The sequence below is a fragment of the Periplaneta americana genome, chromosome 10 (assembly GCF_040183065.1).
Source record: "Periplaneta americana isolate PAMFEO1 chromosome 10, P.americana_PAMFEO1_priV1, whole genome shotgun sequence".
NCBI lineage: Eukaryota > Metazoa > Arthropoda > Insecta > Blattodea > Blattidae > Periplaneta > Periplaneta americana.
In genome coordinates this window covers 160,067,365-160,091,335 of record NC_091126.1, presented here as the reverse complement: position 1 = coordinate 160,091,335, position 23,971 = coordinate 160,067,365, and the positions used below count along the sequence as shown (strand labels likewise).

At 35.5% G+C, this 23,971-nt stretch overlaps 1 protein-coding gene across 11 annotated transcripts in view; it reads right to left on the bottom strand.

The window, feature by feature from the left end:
• Positions 1-5,182: 5,182 nt before the first annotated feature.
• The window catches only part of PlexB (plexin B), a 1,260,445-nt gene continuing 1,241,656 nt past the window's right edge, over positions 5,183-23,971 (bottom strand). For all 11 annotated transcript variants that reach the window (XM_069838306.1, XM_069838310.1, XM_069838312.1 and 8 more), the window contains 2 exons: positions 18,094-18,457; positions 5,183-7,055 (listed from right to left, as the gene is read on the bottom strand). In XM_069838306.1, the coding sequence (XP_069694407.1) occupies positions 6,948-7,055; positions 18,094-18,457 (472 nt within the window). In that variant the 3' untranslated portion in view covers positions 5,183-6,947. The remainder of the gene's footprint in view (positions 7,056-18,093; positions 18,458-23,971) is intronic.

Below are 23,971 nucleotides of genomic sequence, written 5' to 3'. Positions count from 1 at the left end.
CAGATAGATAGATAAATAAATAAATACATTTTGCAAAAGGTGTACATAAGCCATTAAAGTAAAACCTAAACAAATTATAGTACATTATGCAACGAGCCTATAATGATAGTAATTAAGACGCGAGGATGTTTGTTTATGAAACTCGCTTGCGCTCGTTTCATAATTTTCATACGAGCATCTTAATTACCATTATAGGCAAGTTTCATACGACTTTTTATGCTCGACCATATTTCTAACTTGAAATTATTCAGAACTATTCATTTTATTTGTATCTGACAGAAGATCGGAAGTGACCTTGTGCAATACCTCGTAAATTGTGAGATGTGCGCAGACGCGAAAGTATTGATTTTTTCCGAGGAACAATAATGTCATTGACCTTGATGTAATATAACATGAACTAATTTTGATATAACCTGGAAATTGATTTAGAATTGAAAAACGAGATGACACATTGAATTTATTTGAATATTATTTACAATTAACGCTAATTATTATAGTAACAGAAAATAATCTTCTGCGACAGTATTGGATTTCCAGCCTCCGTGACGTTTCCCTCCTTGTCTTTCGATTGCATATCCGAGAATAATCGAAAACCTGAACTTTAATGACTAGGTGTACTTTAATGACATGCATTAAAGGACTGCTACCAGGTGTATAATTACTACATTTCGGCATGGTCGAGCATAAAATTTTTTACCTTCATAATTTCTGTATTAGTAGTAGAGTAGAATCCCTCTTATCCGGCACCAAAGGGACCAGGCTAGTTCCGGATAAGAGATTTTGCTGGATAATTGAATAAATACTGGTATATACAAAATTCGTATTTCATGGTGCCAGTATGCAGTCATTTGAAGTTTACTTCTCTATCACGTACTCAGAACTGAATAAACATAAAAACTGTGTGAATTTTCCTCATTAAAACACATCACACAACACAAATAATACACTAATTTTAGGTTCGAATATTCACTGAAAATTAAAGTTCGAGCAAACTTTCTAACGTGGCAACACTGACAGTCTGAACATAACTAAACAAACATAAAAACTGTGTGGATTTTTCTTATTAAAACACATCAACAACACAAATAAAACACTAATTTTAGGTTTGAATATTCACTGAAAATTAAAGTTCGAGCAAACTTCCTAATGTCGCAACACTGACAGTCTGAACATAACTAAACAAACATAAAAACTGTGTGGGTTTTTCTTATTAAAACACATCACACAACACAAATAATACACTACTTTTAGGTTCGAATATTCACTGAAAATTAAAGTTCGAGCAAACTTCCTAATGTGGCAACACTGATGGTCTGAACATAACTAAATATACATAAAAACTGTGTGGATTTTCCTTATTAAAACACATCAACAACACAAATAAAACACTAATTTTAGGTTTGAATATTCACTGGAAATTAAAGTTCGAGCAAGCTTCCTAACGTGGCAACACTGACAGTCTGAACATAACTAAATACAGTAAAACCCCGATAAGACACTGTTCAAGGGACCGGGTGTAAACCGCGTATTAGGCGAGTATACTAATTTTGACTTATATACAGTACCTATTAGTATTTTTCTTTATTGAAATACATGATTCATGAAAGATAATATAGTATTACTCCATTATGTAATTACTGTACTGTACGTCAAAGACATTTACAATATGTACTGTACTTAATTCTTTTGGAAAAAAAGTCATTTATAGTTGTTTGCTGTGTGCATATTCTCCAAGTCCTCATGTTTACCACACTTCAGTTTCCTGCAATTATATCTTCCAGACGATGTCGCAACTGTAGTGATTGAGTCGCGATTTTTTATTATCATTCTTAATATCGATGATGGGATTCCTAATGCATCAGAGAGTTGTTTCTGAGTAAGAGTACTGTTCTCATCGTACTTTCGTAAGATTTCCAATTTTTCCGACACAGAAAGTGCTTTTCGTTTAACACTCATTGTAATCACATTCACAGACACTTCAATACATTAAAGGACAACAAACTGCCCAGCAAAAATTTCCAGAACTTTATTACGGCTGAGTGAGGAATGCTGTGTGAGAGAGAGGGTTAGCAAGAGGGTGAGGTATTGTAACTGTATGTAGGCTTTAAGCGCGCAGGTAAAGAGTCAAATAAGAGAGTGTAACAAGAGGGTGGGGTATACTAAGGTATGAAGTATGAAGGTTTAAATGCGCAGGTAAAGGGTCGAATACCAATACTTTTCAGGTTAATGGCACAAGTGAGTTCAGTGACCAAGATGTTTCATTGCTGTTACAGTACATTGCCGAAAATTACATCGAAAATATTCCACAAAAGAGCGTATTATGCGGGACTTGAGCACAACAAACGGGGTATTTTATAAAGGCGTTATATATGAAATGTGCAGGGACCGGACAAAAAAAGCGTATTACACGGGATAGCGTAATAAGCAGGCACGTCTTATCGAGGTTTTACTGTAAACATAAAAAACTGTGTAGATTTTCCTCATTAAAACACATCACACAACACAAATAAAACATTAATTTTAGGTTCGAATATTCACTGAAAATGAAACTTCGTGCAAACTTCCTATGTGGCAATGTGGCAGATTTAAACTTTTCTTTTTTTTTTTTTTTTGCATAGCCAAAGGTGCCGTTGTTTTGGTATTGCTGGTTATTTGGGTGCCGGTTATGAGGGATTTTACTTTATGTACCATCTGACAGACTTAAATATAGTATACTGTATGTGAGACATTGTACTGTATATACCATACATGGGCACAATTTTCGGTTACGTGAGGCACTCGATTTGAAATAGTTTGTTTACTAGGAGAGGAGACTGCAGAGTAGGATGGGAAATATAAACTGCTGTGACCTGCATCACCTTATCGTAATCGCTAAGGCGGTCAGTGGCGAATTGTTAGGAAAGCGCTTGGTTAACGTGAGAGACTCGAAAACTTTTATTCAGTTTGGAAAATTAATTTGGCAGCTTCAATCATAAACCTCTTTACTATTTCTCCATCAATGAATTGATTTAAATCACAGGCGAGAATTTGCGTAACTAGCCAATAATATTCCATCATGTTGGCTATGTTTATTTTCTTGAACATTCTTGCGTTTATCAAGATTACTTAGTAGATTTGCACGTTCTCGACCTAAAATAATTTCAGAAAATCATATTTCGTTTTCTACGCATATTTAAATTTTTTTTTATAAATTTCTTTGGGAAATAATACTTACAAACAACATTTAATTCCTCGTACCTTTTAATGCAGCGTGTTTAAGGTATAATGTCGTATTTAGTATACTATGCAAATGTTAAGATCATAAATTTTCTTCGGAATAGCACGAAAAAATAACATTTAATTTGTCTTACCTTCTAATTCAGCACATTCTTTATGACATAAGGAGTAATGTAGTTGTATATTAAATTTATTAATGCCAAATAGGATTTTCGAGCATAACATACATCGTATGTTCTCCCCTTCTAAACAACAAAAAACCTCTTCCTCCCATTTCTCATGAAATAATCGTTTTCTAATGCGTACACACTGCTTTGATAATGCCATTATGCCACCACTGATATTGCTTATGAAACTGATATAGAACCAGCCCACGACTAGGAGCTACGTGAGGGAGGAACGGGGACTGTGAAGATGATGTCACTCAGAGCGATAAGCTCTGTGAAGGTCAGTGAGGCACTAATTCTCAAGTGAGGCACGATGCCCATGTTTGGTATATACTGTACTATACTCTATGTGTAAACCTCTGGGACATCTAGTTTCTGAAAGAAATTCACCAGTGCAATGTAGTTTCTACAGTAGCGTGCAAATTAATCCCAACACGACATATTTTTACATTTTCTGTCATTGTTGGCCTTACAGCTGCTCATACCGCTTTAATTGACATCTGTAGTACGTGTAATTCCATTGTTGAAGGTCTGTCGTTATTTTTTTTATAATATGTGACATTTTGCCTGTCGTTTTGTACTTATAAGCATTCCAGTTGCGTTGAAGACTTAATACTGCAATCCTGTGTACATTCTGTCGTCTTCACAAATGGATACAACTCCACAAAAACGGTCTAAAATTATAACATTAGCAGAGCATTCTTCTATGACACAGAGGCAAATTGCTGCAGAATGTCACATCGGTTTGGCTACTGTTAATTCGATCATAAAAGGATACAGGGAGACTGGATCCATCACACCCCAGAAAAAAGGAAACTGTGGCCGGAAAAGGAAGACTTCACCTTCAGATGATCGTTTAATTGTCAGGAAAAGTAAATTAAATCCTAGACTAACTGCTTTCGACTTAACCCGCGAGTTAATGGCTACCACTGGGGCGAATATTCACATCACAACAGTGCGGCGTAGGCTTTTGGAAGCTGGACAAAGGGCTCGTAAGCCTATTAAGAAGCAACTGCTAACCCCTGTTATGTGCAAAAAACGCTTATTGTGGGCAAAATTGCATCAACACAGGACAGTGAATGACTGGAAGAATGTACTTTTTTCCGATGAGTCTCATTTCGAGGTCCACGGCCACCATGTTTCTTACGTACGGAAAGGATCCGAAAAAGTAACAGCAGCTCATCTCCAACAAGCACCCAAATACCTCCCTAAAGTAATGTTTTGGGGTTGTTTTACACATGAAGGGCCTGGAGCATTAATACCTATCAAGGGAATGATGAATTCTGACAAATATATTCACTTATTGGAAACCAGAATCATACCCCAGCTGCAAAAATCATTTCCGGATGGCAGAGGTGTGTTCCAACAAGACCTGGCACCATGCCATACGTCTCGAAAAACTACAGAATTCTTCAACAAGAAGAATATTCAGGTACTCTCCTGGCCAGGCAACTCACCTGACATCAACCCCATTGAGAACTTGTGGTCAATTTGCAAAAGAAGAATGGAAAAAATGGATTGTTTTAGAAAGGAGAAGATGATTTCTGCCCTCATTGGTGTATGGTTTCGCAATGAAGAAATGAATATTTGTGGGAAATTAGTGGAATCCATGCCAAATCGTCTCAGAGCTGTTATTAGGAACAAGGGAGGCCACATAAATTACTGAGGTATGTCTTAGATCCTTTTTTCATCCCGTTTGAGTGTTTTTGCATAAGTAATTACATTGTTCGGATTAATTTGCACGTTACTGTACTTCATCACATATGTAGGAGAGAAGGGCGAGACAAATAAAGCTCAAGTTAAGAAATATTCAACATATTTTATTTCATAATCTGTAACCAGAAAGTGTCCAGTACACGTTGACTATTGAATCTAGGTATTTAAACACTGTCATACACACTCTTTTTATCTTCTGGCAACACCGAAAGATCTCAATATTTAGTGTTGGAAGATAAGTTACACAACGTCATAAATGAAAAAGTATCATAAAAAAGTTGGCGCATTTGGAATTACTTGCAGTTGCAATAAGACAAGAAGAAATAAAAAAAGTGAACCATCTGTGAGCAATTCTTTTACCCCGGTGCAATTGCACGGGATATGCCTGGTGTTACAACTTGAAAACAAGTTAATAGAATCGTAAGTGCCAAGGTAGGAGAAGCGCAAACAGAATCACAGCTTATAATGGAACTCTATCCCCTATGGCACGTACTGTCAAATTTCACACACAGGGATAAGTTGCAATAAGAACTGGATAAAAATAACATTCTAATCTGTACTGTCTGTTGTTGGTTCTATTGCACAAGTAGTGAATTCAAAATGAGGTCATAGAGAATTTCGGTATTTAACTGAAAGCTAGCACACTGAAACACAAACATCTGTATCATAAGTTTACAACCATATGTAACGATTTAAGTAAAATGTAATGTAATGGAACTCCGAACAGTATACATATGTATGGGAAAGCAGTATGGATAAAAGACATTCAGAGACCCGAGCTGCAATCCAATAAGATTCTCTGGTCTGTACCTTGATTTGGGCTCAGCTTTAGAAATGTTTAATAAAAAAGTATACACAACAATAACTGCTTACTATACAACCCCAATCAAGAGGGGACGAGGACAAGGATGTTGGTGGGTGGGTACCGGGCTCTGCTGTCACCTCAACACAAGCTAGAAAGAAATCATTACAATACTTGATGCCTGGTTTGGTCCCATCTTCTCCGATACACAAGTGTAGCTGCCGTCAAGATGCAGCATCCATTAGACTAGTACTTCTCTACGACCACTGCAGCGATTTGCAAACATAAAAACATTCATGCACGGAACACAACCTCGACAGCTGCCTGAGACGAGACACGGTCACTCGCACGAACTACAGTCTGTTCCTTCTGCAAGCTGCACGGTGCTCTCAGACGCGCAGGGTGTCCCTCGGATGCGGTGGTTCATCAAAGCTTTGTTAATGTACATATGATACAAACTTACACAGATGTGAGGACAGTCTCTTTCTGGCCTAGCATTATTTTTAACAAAAGAACAACAAAATAATGGTAAGTAATTTCCAGCAACTTACCGTAATTACAAAGTTAAAATTTTGTAGCAGTATTTTCTAGGAGTTTAATTTTATATAAAAATGGGGGTTTAAAATAATAGCTCTGTAAATCCTCCCATAAATCTAGATCCTTGTGAGGGGACTTTTTGACACTTTTTTTTTCTCTAGTATCATATTCGAGGCACTCAATGTTAGGAAACTATTGTGCTTTTACAAAGACATGTGGCACTCTGACAGTTCCGATAGCTCCCTCGCTCCTGGCCTTGCGGGCGAGGGGGACAGACAGAGACACAAGCAGCATCCCGTCCGCTGGCATGGCCGGATTCACTCGTTCGCTCACGCACTGCCAATATCTTTGCTCAATTGCTCCATCACCTGATCCCAACAGAGAACGTAATATAACAAAACGTCATCATTTGCAGCCCCCTGGATCACAGTCTGCATGAAGCATATCACAGTCTCTTCTCATCTATCTCAGTAGAGATTGGCCAGCAGGAGATCAGGTGACTCTCGTCGTCAGCATGTTGAAGTCTCCTCCCCTTCCAATGTACAGCCCACATTCTCCAGCTTGTGAGCCAGATGCATCTTTTTGCAGTGAGGATCTGTATCCAGTGCATCCAGAATCTGCAATCACAGTGAATTCACATTCTGAGACTCTTTCTCACATATGGAAGTTCCTTATTCTACTGAATGAACATTATATTCATAGCTAGACAGTCTCAACTGAAATAGTACATTATGCAACGAGACAATAATGAAGGTAATTAAGAAGTGAGTATGGATATTTATGAAACGAGCGCAAGCGAGTTTCATAATTTTCATACGAACTTCTTAATTACCATTATAGGCGAGTTTCATACGACTTTTTATGCTCGACCATATTTCTAACTTGATATTACTGTATTAATTTTATTTGAGCAATGTTCCGTATGTTGTAAGATGTGCGCAGACGCGAAAGTATTGATTTTTTCCGAGGAACAGATGTCCACATTGACCTTGCTAGGCCATAAGAACCTACAGAGATAACATTGAAATTAAATTAGACATTGAAAAACGAGATGACAAATTGAATTTATTTGAATATTATTTACAATTATCGCTAATTATTATAGTAACAGAACATAACCTTCTGCGACAGTATTGGATTTCCAGCCTCCGTGACTTTTCGCGAATTCTCGCATATCCGAGAATAATCGATACTTGCAGTTTTATAACGGTAGAAAGTTTTATAATGGCTGAACAGTTGTAACCTGAGTCGTCATTGGCTGAAAGACCTGACCTTTAATGAGTAGGTGTACTTTAACGACATGCATTAAAGGTCTGCTACCAGGTGTATAATTACTACATTTCGGCATGGTCGAGCATAAAATAATTAACAAGGCACCTTCCATTACAATGCTAACTTGCACAAATGAGGAGCATCGTTTCAAAATGTATTATGTCAACTTACAATTTTTTTTACATGAATGACGAAAAACTGAATTACTCGTGAACCGGACAAGTTTTAAAAACACTACACAAAACCATTTTTAAGTACTTGTTTCACAGTTTACAAATATGACGACTTGGAACCATCAGACTTCACAGCATGAAAGATAAATAAATAAAAAATAAGAAATTTAATTTCGTCCACTGGTGCACTTAATACGTTTTGAAACGATGCTCCTCAAATGAAATTGTACAGAAAGAGAGGGGAAGATCAGTGAAAGCAACTTTCAGAATCTTATTTTAACAGAGCATTTTTCTGCATATCACACGACAATTTTTTTTTTATTTTACTTGGTTATTTAACGACGCTGTATCAACTACGTGGTTATTTAGCGTCGATGGGATTGGTGATAGATAGATGATATTTGGCGAGATGAGGCCGAGGATTCGCCATAGATTACTTGACATTTGCCTTATGGTTGGGAAAAACCTCGAAAAAACCCAAGCAGGTGATCAGCCCAAGTGGGAATCGAACCCGCGCCCGAACGCAACTCCGGATCGGCAGGCAAGCTCCTTAGCCGACTGAGCTACGCCGGTGGCCTCACTCGAAAATAAATTAACAAAAATTATGGAAGTTGCGTCAATGCCAATCGCAAATCATTCGTTAATTAAAGAATTTAATTTGTTCATTCAAGTCCAAGGTTATGTTTTTGTACAACACTGATCAAATGGAATGCGAAACCTATACTTATTAGTTATTAGGCCTATGTTAGCAGATCCATCCTCATTTGTTTTTATATTTTAAGAGGTTATGAACATCACAGCACTTTCTGAATGAAACTACCCAGCCATCTGGAATGTCGTCTCTTTACAAAAGTAATTCCAACATAATGACATATTAATTAATAAATTATGAATGTATTTTGATGCTTATTTATTTCAGTCATTTGCATCTTTATACAGGGGGGGGGGGCATATTAAAAGCAGTTGCTGCAGATCTGTGATGTCAGTACCGGTATCAGATGAACTTGGAAAAAGTTCACTTGAAATGCTTTCTTAATGAAATGTTGAACTTAATTGTGACTTAATCAAAAATTATTATTCGTACAAAAATGTGGTGATTAATAAATGCGGGATTATAAAGACAGAAATTATTAATTTAACAAAGTTTAATTCTAAAGTAATTAACTGTGCTATTAATTTCAAAATGAATCAAATTCTATGTAATGATTACTCATTACTAGACTTCGTTGAATTGCCACACGCAGCATGCAATTAGGTTGCCAATGTACGGTAGTATAGAGGAGGTGAGCGACCTCCCGATTTCGTAGTATAAGCAGTTCATGTTAAGAGATGTGACAGGTCCAAATAGATAGAGCAGCTACAGATAATGTATACCTATGTAAGCACTTGTTTTTGCATTACTGTGGTTGGAATAGTCAAAGCTTAACATTTGTTCAGTGCAGACAAGAATTCAATCAAACATACTACAATGAGAGTGTTGCTATTCCAAACAATTGCCCCTGGAATACCCTTACCCCCGCAGCCAGTCTTGACCCATTGGAAAACGTGGTTGGATGCTGTTAATTATTATGCAGAATATTACGGAAAAATAATGGAGGTAATTGATGCATTGAATAGTATAGACAGTTCCGATGTTGCAGCTGTAAAATCATTGCCTTCTGAACAGCTATTGGAAGATATTCTGTTCATTGATTCTAAGTTTAAAATCGTGTACAAAAGCATCACCCTGTTAGAATCGTCTAAACTACAATTCTCAGAAGCCCTTAATATAGTGTATAAAGTATCACAAACCGTTATCCAAAATAACAATTCACTAATTTCAGAAAAAAGTGAATGTAAGTTGAGAAACATTATTGCTAAAAATTCTGCCTATTCACAACTTCGTATTATAAATGATGTATTATCAGGTTACGACAAGACGTCTGAAGTTGGTGTACTAAAAAGTAGTGACTTTCCGTTCTTCAAATATGTACGTAATACATCGTGTGAGGTTGAACGTACATTTTCCCAATATAAAAACTGTTTAAGTGACCATCGGAGGAGGTTACTTTACAGTCGCTCAAAATGTACGTAACTCTTATCTGCAATGCACATATTCAAGGATGATGTGAGTATATTACATTATATTTTAAGAGTTAATATATATCACTACAAAATAATTGTGTATTTACATGTTTAGACATTTCCTACTTCAATGATCATTCATTATATTTCTTGAATGCAGGATACAGGTTTTATTGTAACCGCAGTATACTGCTCAGTGTTTACATCAGAGGCATACTCCATCCGTCGCATGTCCCCTTCTCATACAGTCTATACAGCGTGCATAGTAAACCTTACGATTCTTGTGGCAATTCCACGAAGTCTACTCATTACAATTTCGAACAACTCATTGGCGTCATATTGATGTGTGAATCGTTTCGACTATCAAATGCATTGTCGAGACTAGGCCTCGTGCAATGAGAAAGCGATTATGAAGTAATTAATCAGAAGGCTCTGACTTGTTAAATTTAAAATGTGGGGAATATGGAGATAGAAATCTCAAACATCCCTACAATCCCAACCATGCTCACAATAACAATCACGAACAGCAAACACGTTTCACGTAGATATAGGCAATCAATGAATCCTCAGTCACTTTTTTTTTGTCATTTAGTAACACAGTATCAACTGAAGAGTATCTATCATTGGTAGAATTGATGATAGCAAGATGGTATTTGGCGAGATGAGTATGAGGATTCGACATGGGATTACCCGACATTTTTCTTACAGTTGTGGAAAACAAGAAACAATCCCAATCAGTTATTCAGTCAAACTGGGGTTAGAGTTGAATTCTGAGTTCAACTTGCTAGCATCCAACCTTTGCCAGTGGCTCACTGCCACTTACGTCTATTTCTTGTATTAGGGAAAATTTAATCCTATACTTACATACTTAGCAAGTAAATTAACTTTCAAAAACTGAACTGCATCAATTGATGAATGGCTAGAGCATTTGTTATTCACATTGAATATCTACATATAATATTTTTCAAATTACATTGAGTTCGTTTGAAATTTGCGGTGCACAAAAGCAGCATTGGAAAAGACAGTTTTCTCGGAGTATTCTCATTTTCTCTTACGCCCTTCCACTATTTGACAAAACTAATAATGATCCTTACCACCAATGCAGTGCACAATATCACTCTATGTGATCCGTGCATCTAATATTGTATGGAATATGTAACCATATATTCCTGGAGTTGACTTTGGCATAACATGATACAAAAACAAAAGGGCTCATGAATGCAGACATGCAGGTATGCCAGAAAACATTTTTCCAAAAAACATGCATTTCTGTAAAAATCCCGAAACTTCATTTATAGTACCGTCACATCTATACTTTCATAACAAGACAGTAAAAATGATATGACCACTATGTTATGATTAAGGACTAATGAAATTTCTGTTAAGTTACTTACCTGTTATATCACACAAAGCAATAAAAAAAATTACGATGGTATATAAAAATACACACTATGGCTTAATCCAGCACTTCCTAACCTCTGATCTATAGACCCTTGGGGTCTGCAAGTAATTCGAAAAGCAAGGTATGTTTTCAAATGGTATTTTAATTAAGCTTAACTTTATAATTTTCTCTGATTTTTCTTTGTTAGTTGAAAAAAAAATATATATATATATATATATATATATATATATATATTGTTTGTATCAGATTTTTTTATATTCAGAGTCTGACAGGAATGAGATTGCCTGAGGGAGTTATCTTGGATTGTAAGTCTTGTGTATCTGTCTGATATTTCAGTCTTTCAAATTCTCTGAATTCAGTTTTAAGTGTCCAATTTTAAGGGTATATGTACGTGAAAGACCACAAATATTATCAGAAAATGCAGGCTCTAAATTGTTTAAATTTTATAAGAAAATGAACTCACAACTGGACAAAAATTACAAGGTACCACAACAAGACTTATTAGAACTTAAATATCTGATAAAAGTATAAAAAAGGGTTACTAATAATATTTTTAAGAAATTTACTTTTTATTTTAAATTAAATTTTCCAAAAGTTGAAATTTTTCACACATTATTTCATAACGCCACAACTATTAGAGATAGAATTCTGAAATTTTGTACACCGATTTAACATCCATTTATGCAAAAACTGAGATGGGCAGGGCATGTAGCACATATGGGCGAATCCAGAAATGCATATAGAGTGTTAGTTGGGAGGCCAGAGGGAAAAAGACCTTTAGGGAGGCCGAGACGTAGATGGGAAGATATTATTAAAATGGATTTGAGGGAGGTGGGCTATGATGATAGAGAATGGATTAATCTTGCTCAGGATAGGGACCAATGGCGGGCTTATGTGAGGGCGGCAATGAACCTCCGGTTCCTTAAAAGCCAGTAAGTAAGTTATGCAAAAAGTAGACTACAATATGCCCATTTCTATGAAAATAGAAAAATATTATGTGAATTTTAATATATTTTATATAGGACAAATAAAAAATTAATTGTATTAAAATTAACAACTCTACATGTGTGAGAGTAGTCTACTTTTCAGAAATAAGTGTTTATTATATGCAGGAAAAATATTAAAGATATCAAAGAGACCATAACAATGTTATGGTTACCAAATGTTGTAACTGTAGAATTATTTTTTTACTACTCTGATAAAACTGGTTTGAAAAATATTATTAGTAATCTTTTTTATACTTTTATCAGATATTTAAGTTCTAATAAGTCTTGTTGTGGTATCTTGTACTTTTTGTCCAATTGTGAGTTCATTTTCTTATAAAATTAAAAAAAAATTTAGAGCCTGCATTTTCTGATAATATTTCTAATCGTTCACGTACATATGCCCTTAACACTGTTTACCATTCTGGGTAAGATTTAAGCAATGATAAAGAAAAAAATTAGACTTATGGTATTACTGAGTTGTTAAACGAAAATTCGAATAACTTTCCAATCTAAATGACTTTCTAGCAACTAATGACAATGAACTCTTGTCCAATATTGTTGGAAATATGAAGAACATTTTGATTCATTAACGCTAAAATTAAGGGAATATTTTCTTTCCTGCAATTGAAAAAACAATTGGAGGAAAGAAAACTCCTTGTTGCTGACAGAAAATGTTCGTTTGATAAAAAAGAGATGCTATTACAATTGTCTTCTGATTCGAGCTTAAAAATTATGTACCCTACAACGACACTGTTGCAATCTTGGTTGTATGCTTTCCAAACTGCATTACAATGCTTAAATGTCATTTGCATCAACATACTTGTGTCCAGTGTATATTTTATATCTTGGTTTTCTTGAGGAACTAATAGGAATAAATTTAATGTTGAGCTAAACTTGCAAAGTAAGAGTGTCCACAATTGAACCAGACTTTTCAAAACTAACAGCTGTCAACATCCCCTTAACAACGTAATTTCATTTTACTCTAAAAACGTCATAAAACATAAAGTGTCTTTGTATTTATGTACTTTCATATTATATTCAAAAGCTGAAACTGAAATGTAATATCGCTAACAATTTATGAAGAATTTTTAATTCACTACATTATGCAAAACATTTTAGGGGTTTTTGCAAAATGAAGTATGAACTTTAAGGAGTCCGTGATGATCAGAAGTTTAGGAACTACTGGTTTAATCATTATTAATTCAGTTTCACTCTTTACCTTATTATCTATTGGTCACTTTCATGTGACAGTATGGAAAGAATATGTAGGCCTAATGAAGTTCTGTTCATTGAACAGATTTAATAGCCTAAGCTGTAACTACATATTAAAATAAGTAAATTCGATGTGTAAGGTAATTATAGGTAGATATAGGTACAAAAAAGTATATATATACAGGGTGATTCATGAGGAAAGGTAAAAAATTTAGGATACGATATCTTAGGCCATTTTGAGTGAAAAAGTTCATATGCACATAGGTCCGTTTTCGAACGATGGCGGAGCTAGATGCATTTTTTGGTAAAACGTCTCACCCCAATGTGAATCTGACGTTACCATATGCTGCTGACGTGAAAAGGTCACCGATCGCAATGAATGACGTAACATTGGAGTCTGCATTGTGAGTGATGTAGATAAGAGAATAGAAACAAACCGGGTGGTGGGGCATTACAAATGTCACACCAAATATGCTATCACTTATCGGTTCACAGCAGTTCAGTCAGCTACCTACAGTACAGTAGTTATACAGGTACAGTTATTGGAAGTGTTAAGTTGTGTTTTTCAAGATGCCTTACAAATTTTCGACTGCAGAATACGCCGCTATTGTGTGTGTTTATGGTTTGTGTGATGAAAGTTCTTTGTTTGCGATCGCTGAATATGAAAGACACTTTCCGAACAGAGGAGTATTTACTGTCTATGGGGTTGGATGAAAGACTTGGTATAGCAAAGGAACGGGGAAACGAGAAAGGTGCTAATTGACCATATTTTGGATGCAGCATAAGGACAGCCACGTGCAACTCTCCCGAGCGATGAGCGCGATTCACGCCCGAGCGCAACAGTGCATTTAAGCAGAAAGAGGTACCTTCGAAAATGTGCGAAAACATCGACCCCGACTTCTAGAATATTAGGTATGTATGCATACATGAATATAAACTTTAAATTTGTCTGTTACCTGTCTCTAAATGCGAGTTAGTACAATGGAATCCCAGAAGTTTTTGTGAAATCAAAGAGCCATATCTCCGTAACCGTTCGAAAACGGACCTATATTCATATGAACTTTCTCACTCAGAATGACTTCAGAATTCACATCTAAATTTTTTACCTTTCCTCGTGAATCACCCTGTCCTGTAAGTTATGGCGTCCTTGAAATTTTTGCATTTCGGTACACCCATGACTATCATTTGGCAGCTGATAGCTCAATTGGTAGAGCAACTAGCTGCAGATTGAAGGTATGTGAAGGGGCTACCTTTATCTTTACCGGTAACTATGACTATAATTTATCATTATAATTGTTATGCGTATATATCATTCTATGAATAGATTAATTAATACTTAAGCTAATAATAATACTTAATACATAGTATGGACAGTCTCAGGATAAAAGGTAGGTCTAACCAGTCATTTTTATCCATTTTACAGGATAGTAAAAAAAAACTAAACCAATAATCTAAAAAAGGAATAACGTCAAAGTAAGAGAGAATGCAATCAGATGCTCTCTAACAAAAGAACTGAATCTTGAAACGAGAAATAATAAATTGTGCTACACTTATATTAGAGGAATTTCAATGGATGACAAACATTTCGAAATTTCTCCACATATGTCATTTACAGCAACTAGTAATTGAAGAATCACATCATACAGAATAGCGCATGAAAAGCAGACACACCTACATTTTTAACTGCAACTTTATTTTACAACGAAATTTAATAATTATACTTAAAACATAAGTTGTGGGATTCACTGCAATATGGCGCGCGTTTAATGTGGACTCCATTGCAGCAGAAATCTCTTCGAAGTGAGTACACCATGTTTCCCAAATGTTGATGTACAGTAGTGGCAAAAAAAAAACCGGACCGACCCTTGTAGCTGATTTCAGAGCCTTGTACACTCCAGAGCACGATAGACTGGTAACTAAGACTTTCGTTGTTCGGATCCTGCATGGGAAGGAAACTTTTTTTTGTTCCTTATTCAAATTTATTCCCAATACATAGGTAAAAGGTAAAGGTATCCCCATCACATGCCATGAAGGCACTTGGGGGGCATGGAGGTAGAGCCCCATGCTTTCCATGACCTCAGCAACAGGAATGAAGTGGTGTGATCGGCACCATGCTCTGACCACCTTTTACCCCCGGGAAAGACCTGATACTCAATTTTATAGAAGGCTGAGTGAACCTCGGGGCCGTTCTGGAAGTTTGGCAATGAGAAAAATTCCGTTACCACTTGGGATCGAACCTCAGACATTCCAGTCCATAGCCAGCTGCTCTACCAACTGAGCTACCCGGCCGCCGTTCAAGAACAAACTTCAGAAAAGATTTACCGACAAGTGTTTTAAAAACAAATTCCACTGTAAAATGAAAATGGAAAAAAAATAAGAAACAAAAAAAAAAAGAGAGAGAGAGAGAGAAAATGCCACCCCCTAGAAATTTCCGCCCTAGACAACTGCCTAGGTTGCCTAGGCCTAAATATGGCACTGAGTTCTAAATCAGCAAGGAGTTTTCTTCTTATGTGCGATATAGCCGACTCTATTAATTAAAAAGAGGAGAGGGAACCCTCCCGCGACCGTTGCCACAAGTCTCCTTCTACCTGTCACCAGAATTCTTAGTCAGTCTTTCATGCAATGTATCCATTCGGATATAATTACGCCGAGTCCACATCTGTGGAGTAACGGTTAGCGCGTCTGGCCGCGAAACCAGGTGGCCTGGGTTCGAATCCCGGTCGGGGCAAGTTACCTGGTTGAGGTTTTTTCCGGGGTTTTCCCTCAACCCAATACGAGTAAATGCTGGGTAACTTTCGGTGTTGGACCCCGGACTCATTTCACCAGCATTATCACCTTCATATTAGTCAGATGCTAAATAACCTGAGATGTTGATATAGCGTCGTAAAATAACCCAATAAAAAAATATATATATAATTACGCCAAGATCCAGATTCATTAAGTAATTCCCAATGCAAATTCTTTTCTATTTTGCGAGAGAGCGTGAAAGACAAGTAAACAGGTCTACGTGCAGGACCACAATATTATATTCTGAAGTGACTGTACTCTACAATCCACTTCAAAAAAAAATATAAACAAACATCATTGGTCTACTGTTACTCCAATAAGCTACGAGTAGTTGAAACTCACATCGTAGCTTTCTATTTAATATTTCCACACGTTAAATTCGATGGCGCTGCCTATAGCAACAATTTATCATATGCTACTATCTAACCCAGGCATCTACAATGGAGAAAAATATCGAACATTTAATTTCAGCTCGATTTTTTTTTCTTATCTCAAAATGTTGCTGCCCCTATGAATTTGCTGCACTGGGCAAAAGCCTATGTAGCCCATGCCTAAGGCCCATAACACACTTGAAGAGTTTTCGCTAGCGAGAAATGTGTTGTGAGAAAGAGGCGAAGAGCATTCCTCCACACACTTGGCGAGTTCTCGCTATCACAGATCATACCTCGCTATGATCATCTATGCACTGCCTTCATGCAGAAAGCATTTTTCTGATTATAGTAATCACTCATTGGGGAAAATATTATAGGTTATGTATTTACATATATTGTCATACTTAAATATATAACCTTTAAGTATATTGTCGTACTTTACAAATTACGTATGAACGCTATGTTGAATCTGAGTATTCAGATGATGAGGAAATGGAGTTACATTAACATATTTTGTTAATGAAAAGAAAAAGTAGGCCTAAAATTAAAGCCAGAAATATCTGAAAATCACATTGTATCTTACGAAAATAAGGGCGAGTTTTGGGCACTGGTTCCGATTTGAATGATAATACATTTAGGCGTTATTTCAGGTTGAATGGACCACAGTTTTTTTGCACTTCATGATATGATAGAGGATTCTTTGCTATGTTGTGATTAAAATTACGTACCGGTACCGGTAAACTGTTAAGACATATAGATACATTATTTCAAATGTTTAATCAATACTATTAAATCTCATCAAAATAAAGTATAGCCCTATTTATTTTCGGATAATCTGATATTTGTCTCCAGATTTCTTCTTTAAGTTTCATGTTTTTATAGTTTTCATCCCTTGTAACATATAAATAGGCCTATGGGTGACATCGTACAAGTTCGATAAGTTTCTGACTGCAATTATCAGCCATCTTCCTCATTTTTAAACAAAAACAATACACTTCATCGCCACATGTGATATCTTTTTCTACATTCAATCGTCATAAAGAGTATAGTGGTAGAAATGTCAAACATCTTTGATAAATGTGTCAAGAAAATTCGCTGAGTTACCGATTCCAGCGAGAAACTCGCGCGAGGTTTTTGCCTCGAGCGAGAATCTCTTCCAGTGTGTGGACGTCCATTTGAATCCATGTTATCAATTTTTTAATTTTCTCCCAACACATTTCTCGCTGGCGAAAACTCTGCAAGTGTGTTACGGGCCTAAATAAGGGCCTACATATGGCATACGGTATATATTTTAAACACATTTCAAATGTGGCAACTGTTCGTGCACCATCCTGTAGGTAAAGAAATAACTGTTCCACAGTGATACATATTTTTTAATAAATACATACCTGATCGCTGTACTTGGTGACATAGATGTACAGTTCCTTCAGTGCAGACACTGTATCAAACTCTCCAATTTGGGATACAGAGAGCTGCTGCATAGCCGTGCTCATTTCCTGATCTGTTATTTGGGGTAACATTTGGACGTCACAATAAAAATGGGCTACCATTTCCCTGTAGTGAGGAATATCCTTGGCAAACAAAAGCTTATTTGACGGAGAATCTTTTCCTAGGCGATGCTCGGTTGTGGAGCAGGAATCCATGAATGTCTGAGCAATGACAGACAGACAAGAATCCACTGTTGTTGTTTTGTTGATGTCGAATATAAAGTCAGGATTCTTGATAAAATTTACCCAAAACCTCAATGGAAGACTGCAATGAAAAGCATATTTCATCGAAATATATTAAAATATTTAGACAGTTACATAATAAAGAATATAGGTACACATTTTAATGTTATTTCAGGTTTACCTTCAGCAGATGGAATAATCTTGGAACTCACCTTTCCAAATGCACTTTGTCCATGTTCAAAAGCCAAATTTCATCTGAATGTGACACAAGTGACGTGATGTGGTGTAACTTTGTGAGTTTAATTTCTTGATCAACTCCAGATTTTTTATGCCACGTGCAGTCATTACGATATCATTTAATTGAGACACAATTAAGATATTTTCCTCACAGCATTTACTGTCTGTAGTGTAATTGCATTGCAGCTTTTATAGCATTACTTAATTGCAAAGTTTTCATAATACAACTAAATCCATCCATATTTTGCTTCCAGTCTTCGATTTGTATTGCCTTTTGAAGTTACTTCCTCGAAACACCTGATATTCTTGATGCTGCCAGTTTCACAAATTTAGTTTTCTTCAGTTAACATTTATGCAATGTCGAGTACCCTTTCTTCTCTAGTAAGGAATATTTTGAAGATGTTGGCTTTTGAGTTGCATTACTTTCTAATTTCATTTATTTCCAAAGTATAAATTTTAACAACCAGAAATTTATCAAGACAAAAGTTTCTTCTGTACAATGGTATTACGTAAAATGTTTATAATGGTGTATGTATTATCATGATTTCAGATTAATGTACGTGCGGAACTAGAGTAGGAATTTTCTTGCGAAAATACTAGGAAGTCATACTACAGGAATCCTTAAATACTGAAAACATTTCTTCGGAATATGTTTGCAAATAATATTTTGTCTTCTGTAGAACATACAGTTCTGAAGTATGACAAGGTATCCATTGTTCTCTATTATGCATTATAATAAAATAATCAAACATATTATTTCTAGTAAAAGTGTTTTACAAAACATATACACATTCTCAGTGACATGTATTCCCAATACTTCAGTAAAATTGTTCATATCCATTGTATTGGTGTCAAATCCATAATTGGTATTATGATGCTAAGAATGTGAACTTGTCACTTTGCCTTACAAATATTAGAGATCTGTTTTAGAACTAATCCACTGCCATATTACTCTGCAACATTATGCCACAAATTCCACAGTTGTATCACTTACAGCAAATATCCCAGAACTATCTTGATGTGAAATTCAATTTTCATTTTAATGGGAAAGAATTATGATCTTCTTGGAGTAATAAATTTATCATTTCTAACAAGGACTCACGTAATTGTTGACAATTAAGAATAACTCAGGTTTTTATTTTCCACTCACGTAAATGATTTAACTGTGTAATTAGTTACCAAGCAATTAAATTTTGAATTACTTCTGTAATCAACATAATTTCTTCTTCAACAAACTTCTGATGCATACCATTGTTTTTCTTATCACTATGATATTGTCACCCTGTTTTGGTCGCTATTAAATGCTCATAACCTATAAGGTTATTTTCCCTAGTTATTAACATTACCATCATCCCAATTGGTTCTATGGCCCGATCTTAACTTTGGCCTCCTCCTGGAAATTTCACCATTTTTTTCTGTCCTAGGCTATCGTCTTCCAATTCCTGCAGCCCAACTTCCTTAAGTCGTTTTCTACCTTATTTCTCCATTTGAGGTTAGGTCTGCCATGTTTTCGCTGGCCACAGGAATTTTTATTTAGCATTTTGTTGTCGTCCATCTGTGCTGCATGACACACCATCTTAGTCTGCTTATTTTTAATAATGTTAATTATGTCTGAGTCCCCAGATTTCACAAAGTTCTTTATTAAATTTTTTTCTCCAGTTTCTGTTCTCAAAATCAAGGATCACTTATTCTTCCAAAGATCTTTCATAATAGTCGACCTGGTTGGCGAGTTGGTATAGCGCTGGCCTTCTATGCCCAAGGTTGCGGTTCGATCCTGGGCCAGGTCGATGGCATGTAAGTGTGCTTTAATGCGACAGGCTCATGTCAGTAGATTTACTGGCATGTAAAAGAACTCCTGCGGGACAAAATACCGGCACATCCGGTGACGCTGATATAACCTCTGCAGTTGCGAGTGTCATTAAATAAAACATAACATTTAACATTTATTTCATAATCTCCTGTAACGGTCCAGATCTCTGAGGTATATGTTAAAATAGATCTCACTTAAAGTTTTATATAACATAATATTTTTTTCTGGATAACAGAATTTATTTAAAATAGTTTACCAGACCATAATATGATTTTTTGGCAGACAAGTCGGTTACGAATTTCTAAAGAGATATTATCATTATTAGTCACTAATGATATAGGTAATTGAACGAATTGATATTTCAAATGTATATCCTCCTATTTCAATACAGTTTGCTATATATCGTCATGCCCAGATTTGGTTGATAACATGTATTTTTTGTTTTAGACTCGTTAAATATCGGCCCTGCTATTTTACTCGTCTCTCCTAGTAACTCAAAATGCATTCTTCACAGAAATCAGGGATCTCGCTGTAATAATTATGTCATCTGTATATTGTGCTTCTTGTTTGTACACTAATCTTCTAATTATGTTTTCCAAAGAACCTATTGAGTTATCCTGAACCAGTCAACAATGTACGTCTGTTAATATTTTTGATTAAATATTTTAGTCCAATTGTTTACAATTTCACATTACCACTTTAAGTGTGTAATATAAACAGCAATACATCTATTGCTTGCAAGATATTTCTTTACCATTTTATATTTCCATCAGTCTATTTTCCTGATTTGTGTCAAGTTTTTCCGTAATTTTCTTCGAAATAACGTTGCAAATGATAGATACCTTGATGTTCTTGTTGACATAATAAATAATAACGACATAATGACAATTATAATTAATTATAACTGAACAAGACGCATTTTTATTAAGATTATTCTGTAAACACTCTGATATATTTCTTTCACGTTATTTCTTCACAAGTTGAGAATTTTGTTCAGCACAATCTAGGTCAGTGGTCGTCAGCACTTGCTGAAATGTGTAACGGGTAAGCGGTGCCGTCCCGTGTGCACCTCATGCAGCAGAAAGAGGTAGAGAGCATACCTGCTAACAGCTACGAGTGCACCATGGTGCATTGTGTTCTCTGCGGGTAAGAGATGCTAGCCCCAGGGTGCTCTGTGCTGACGACCGCTGATCTAGGTCATTTAGGAATGCAATATGAAAATGAACATTATTCTTCTTTTCATCTTCCTCTTCTTCTTCCGTCAAAAACAAAGAGTAGGTTAATTCCTTTCGCGATGTCAGTGGACCACTGTCCTAAATATCTTTATGTCCCATCCCTCATTGGGATTACACAAATATGCTTGCCATGGAAGATGTGTAGTCATGCTCAAAACATGCCATTGTCATTGCAATTAGTAATCTTAAATATCCTTTATTACTGATTTGATTCTAAACTGATCCCTTATTATATGATTGCTTTTTCTTTTATCTTAGGGTAACACGTACCAAGGATCTCATAAAAGGCATTTGTACTGCTTCCAATTGTCTTTTTTCCCTTCTTGTTTTCTTCAGAAATATTATGTTTCGATAAGACTGTAAACTTTATTTTTTCTTATACACTGTGTTACAAATGCTTCTAGATCAAACACAATCGAGAAATGTGCTGGAGTCCTGAGATATTTTAAAATAAATCTCAATAAATGAATTAACCTTCACTTAAGCCAATGGTAGTTTCTGGACTGGTTACAGGTTTAAAGAACCAGCATCTTTATTATACTCTTTTAACTGAATTGAGATTGAATTACTACCTCACGTAATAGCATTTCAAACAACTCACTTTGAGCAGCGAGATAACAGTAATTTTCATTCAGTCTAGCAAAATGTAGCTGACGATCAGAATTCACGTTTATTTATCGTGCACAAGCATAGTTATGTTTTATTCATAATTTCATTATGAAAAGGAACAGTCCTTCGTTACTTATTTTTTCTTGTTGAGGTTAAATCTATGTTGCATGATTTGAAAGCCGTTTTCAGAATATAAAAATTGTATGGAAGATGTGTTAACTGCAACCATCAATTATTATAGGCCTACTATGAACCATCACTGATTTACGCAATCAACTTGTGAGCACATCTTTATGTACTTCGTTTTTTAATAAGAACCAAAAAATTCAACGAATTTCGATTTAAATATTGCGTTTACATATTTACATACACCTTAAATATTGGTAGTTATATTTTCCTAGTTTGTAGATATTTTTCTGTAATATTGTAAACTCGATATGACAAAGTAATCACCAACATCATATTGCTTTCACATGCATTTGCTCTATATTGCACAAGTATAAGATGATGAGGTTATGTATATCTACGTACCTATTCATAATTAAATTTAGTGACTAGAATACTGATCCTATTTGAGTTCTTGATGTTAAAAGATATTGAAATAATGAAATGGATTATTCCAATAGATATGTAAGTATATTTTAGAGTATAATCTTGAGGATATCTTCGAGCTAGAGCAAAATCTCCTGTTATTTCCATTTGCTGGCCATATTTGCGAATGAAATATATCCATCTTCCTTTTTAATACGAATGTTGATAATAAGTTTAAGTGGATGAATTTTGAAAGTATCACAATCAAAGATTTCACATCAGAAACCAGGCTTCAATGAAATACTCAACATTCTTTTTATTAAAATTGCAAACTATTCCTCTTCCAGTGTTCAAATCAGTATAGTCAATAAGTATAGCAATTTCAATTAACAATAGGAACATGTATCAATCTCTCTTCACTCAGAGCATGAATCTTCCTTCAACTTTCAAAAAAATTTACCTGCTTTTAATGTACGAGTATTTCAAGTTTCGGGAACAATTCTTTCTGCATACCCAATGTATGTGCTTTCAACACACCAGCTCAAACTGAAATTTACTGTCCTTAACATTGAAAGTGATTGCTACTACGCAAGGATTTCATGGACTGCAATCACTTTCTGGCAGTTCGAAGAGATAAATGTAACTAGCACACTATCCACTTTTTTTTTTTCAAATCAGTGTGTTGCTTTGCTATTATTCATTCAAGATTGTTGAGTTATTTCATTAAGCATGATTACTCAATATAGAATCTTCAACCTTTGTGCACCGTGAAGTCGACTGCTGTGGAGTTAATATGTGCTCTGTTGAAGACAGTGAAATGGACTGTATAGCAGTAATCCTTTGCAATTAAATCTTAATATATTTCCACATTAAACGAAGTCTCTACTTGTGTAAGATAAACTGCTTGCTTCAAGTAATATAATGACTTCCATCTTCGTTCTTCGTGGCCACATTTCACCTCACTGAGTTACCACACCACATCGTCACATTATTCAGAATCATTAAATTCTCGGACTGGTTTGCATACTGAGATTTTAAGACTATCCATTTGCTGCAAATTGTTTTTAATACTGCCCTGTATTTTCACACCAGATCCTGCGATATATCTGTGTCTCAATTTACAACTTAATAGTTAACACTATGAAATTATGTGCATTATAATAGGCAGAAACCA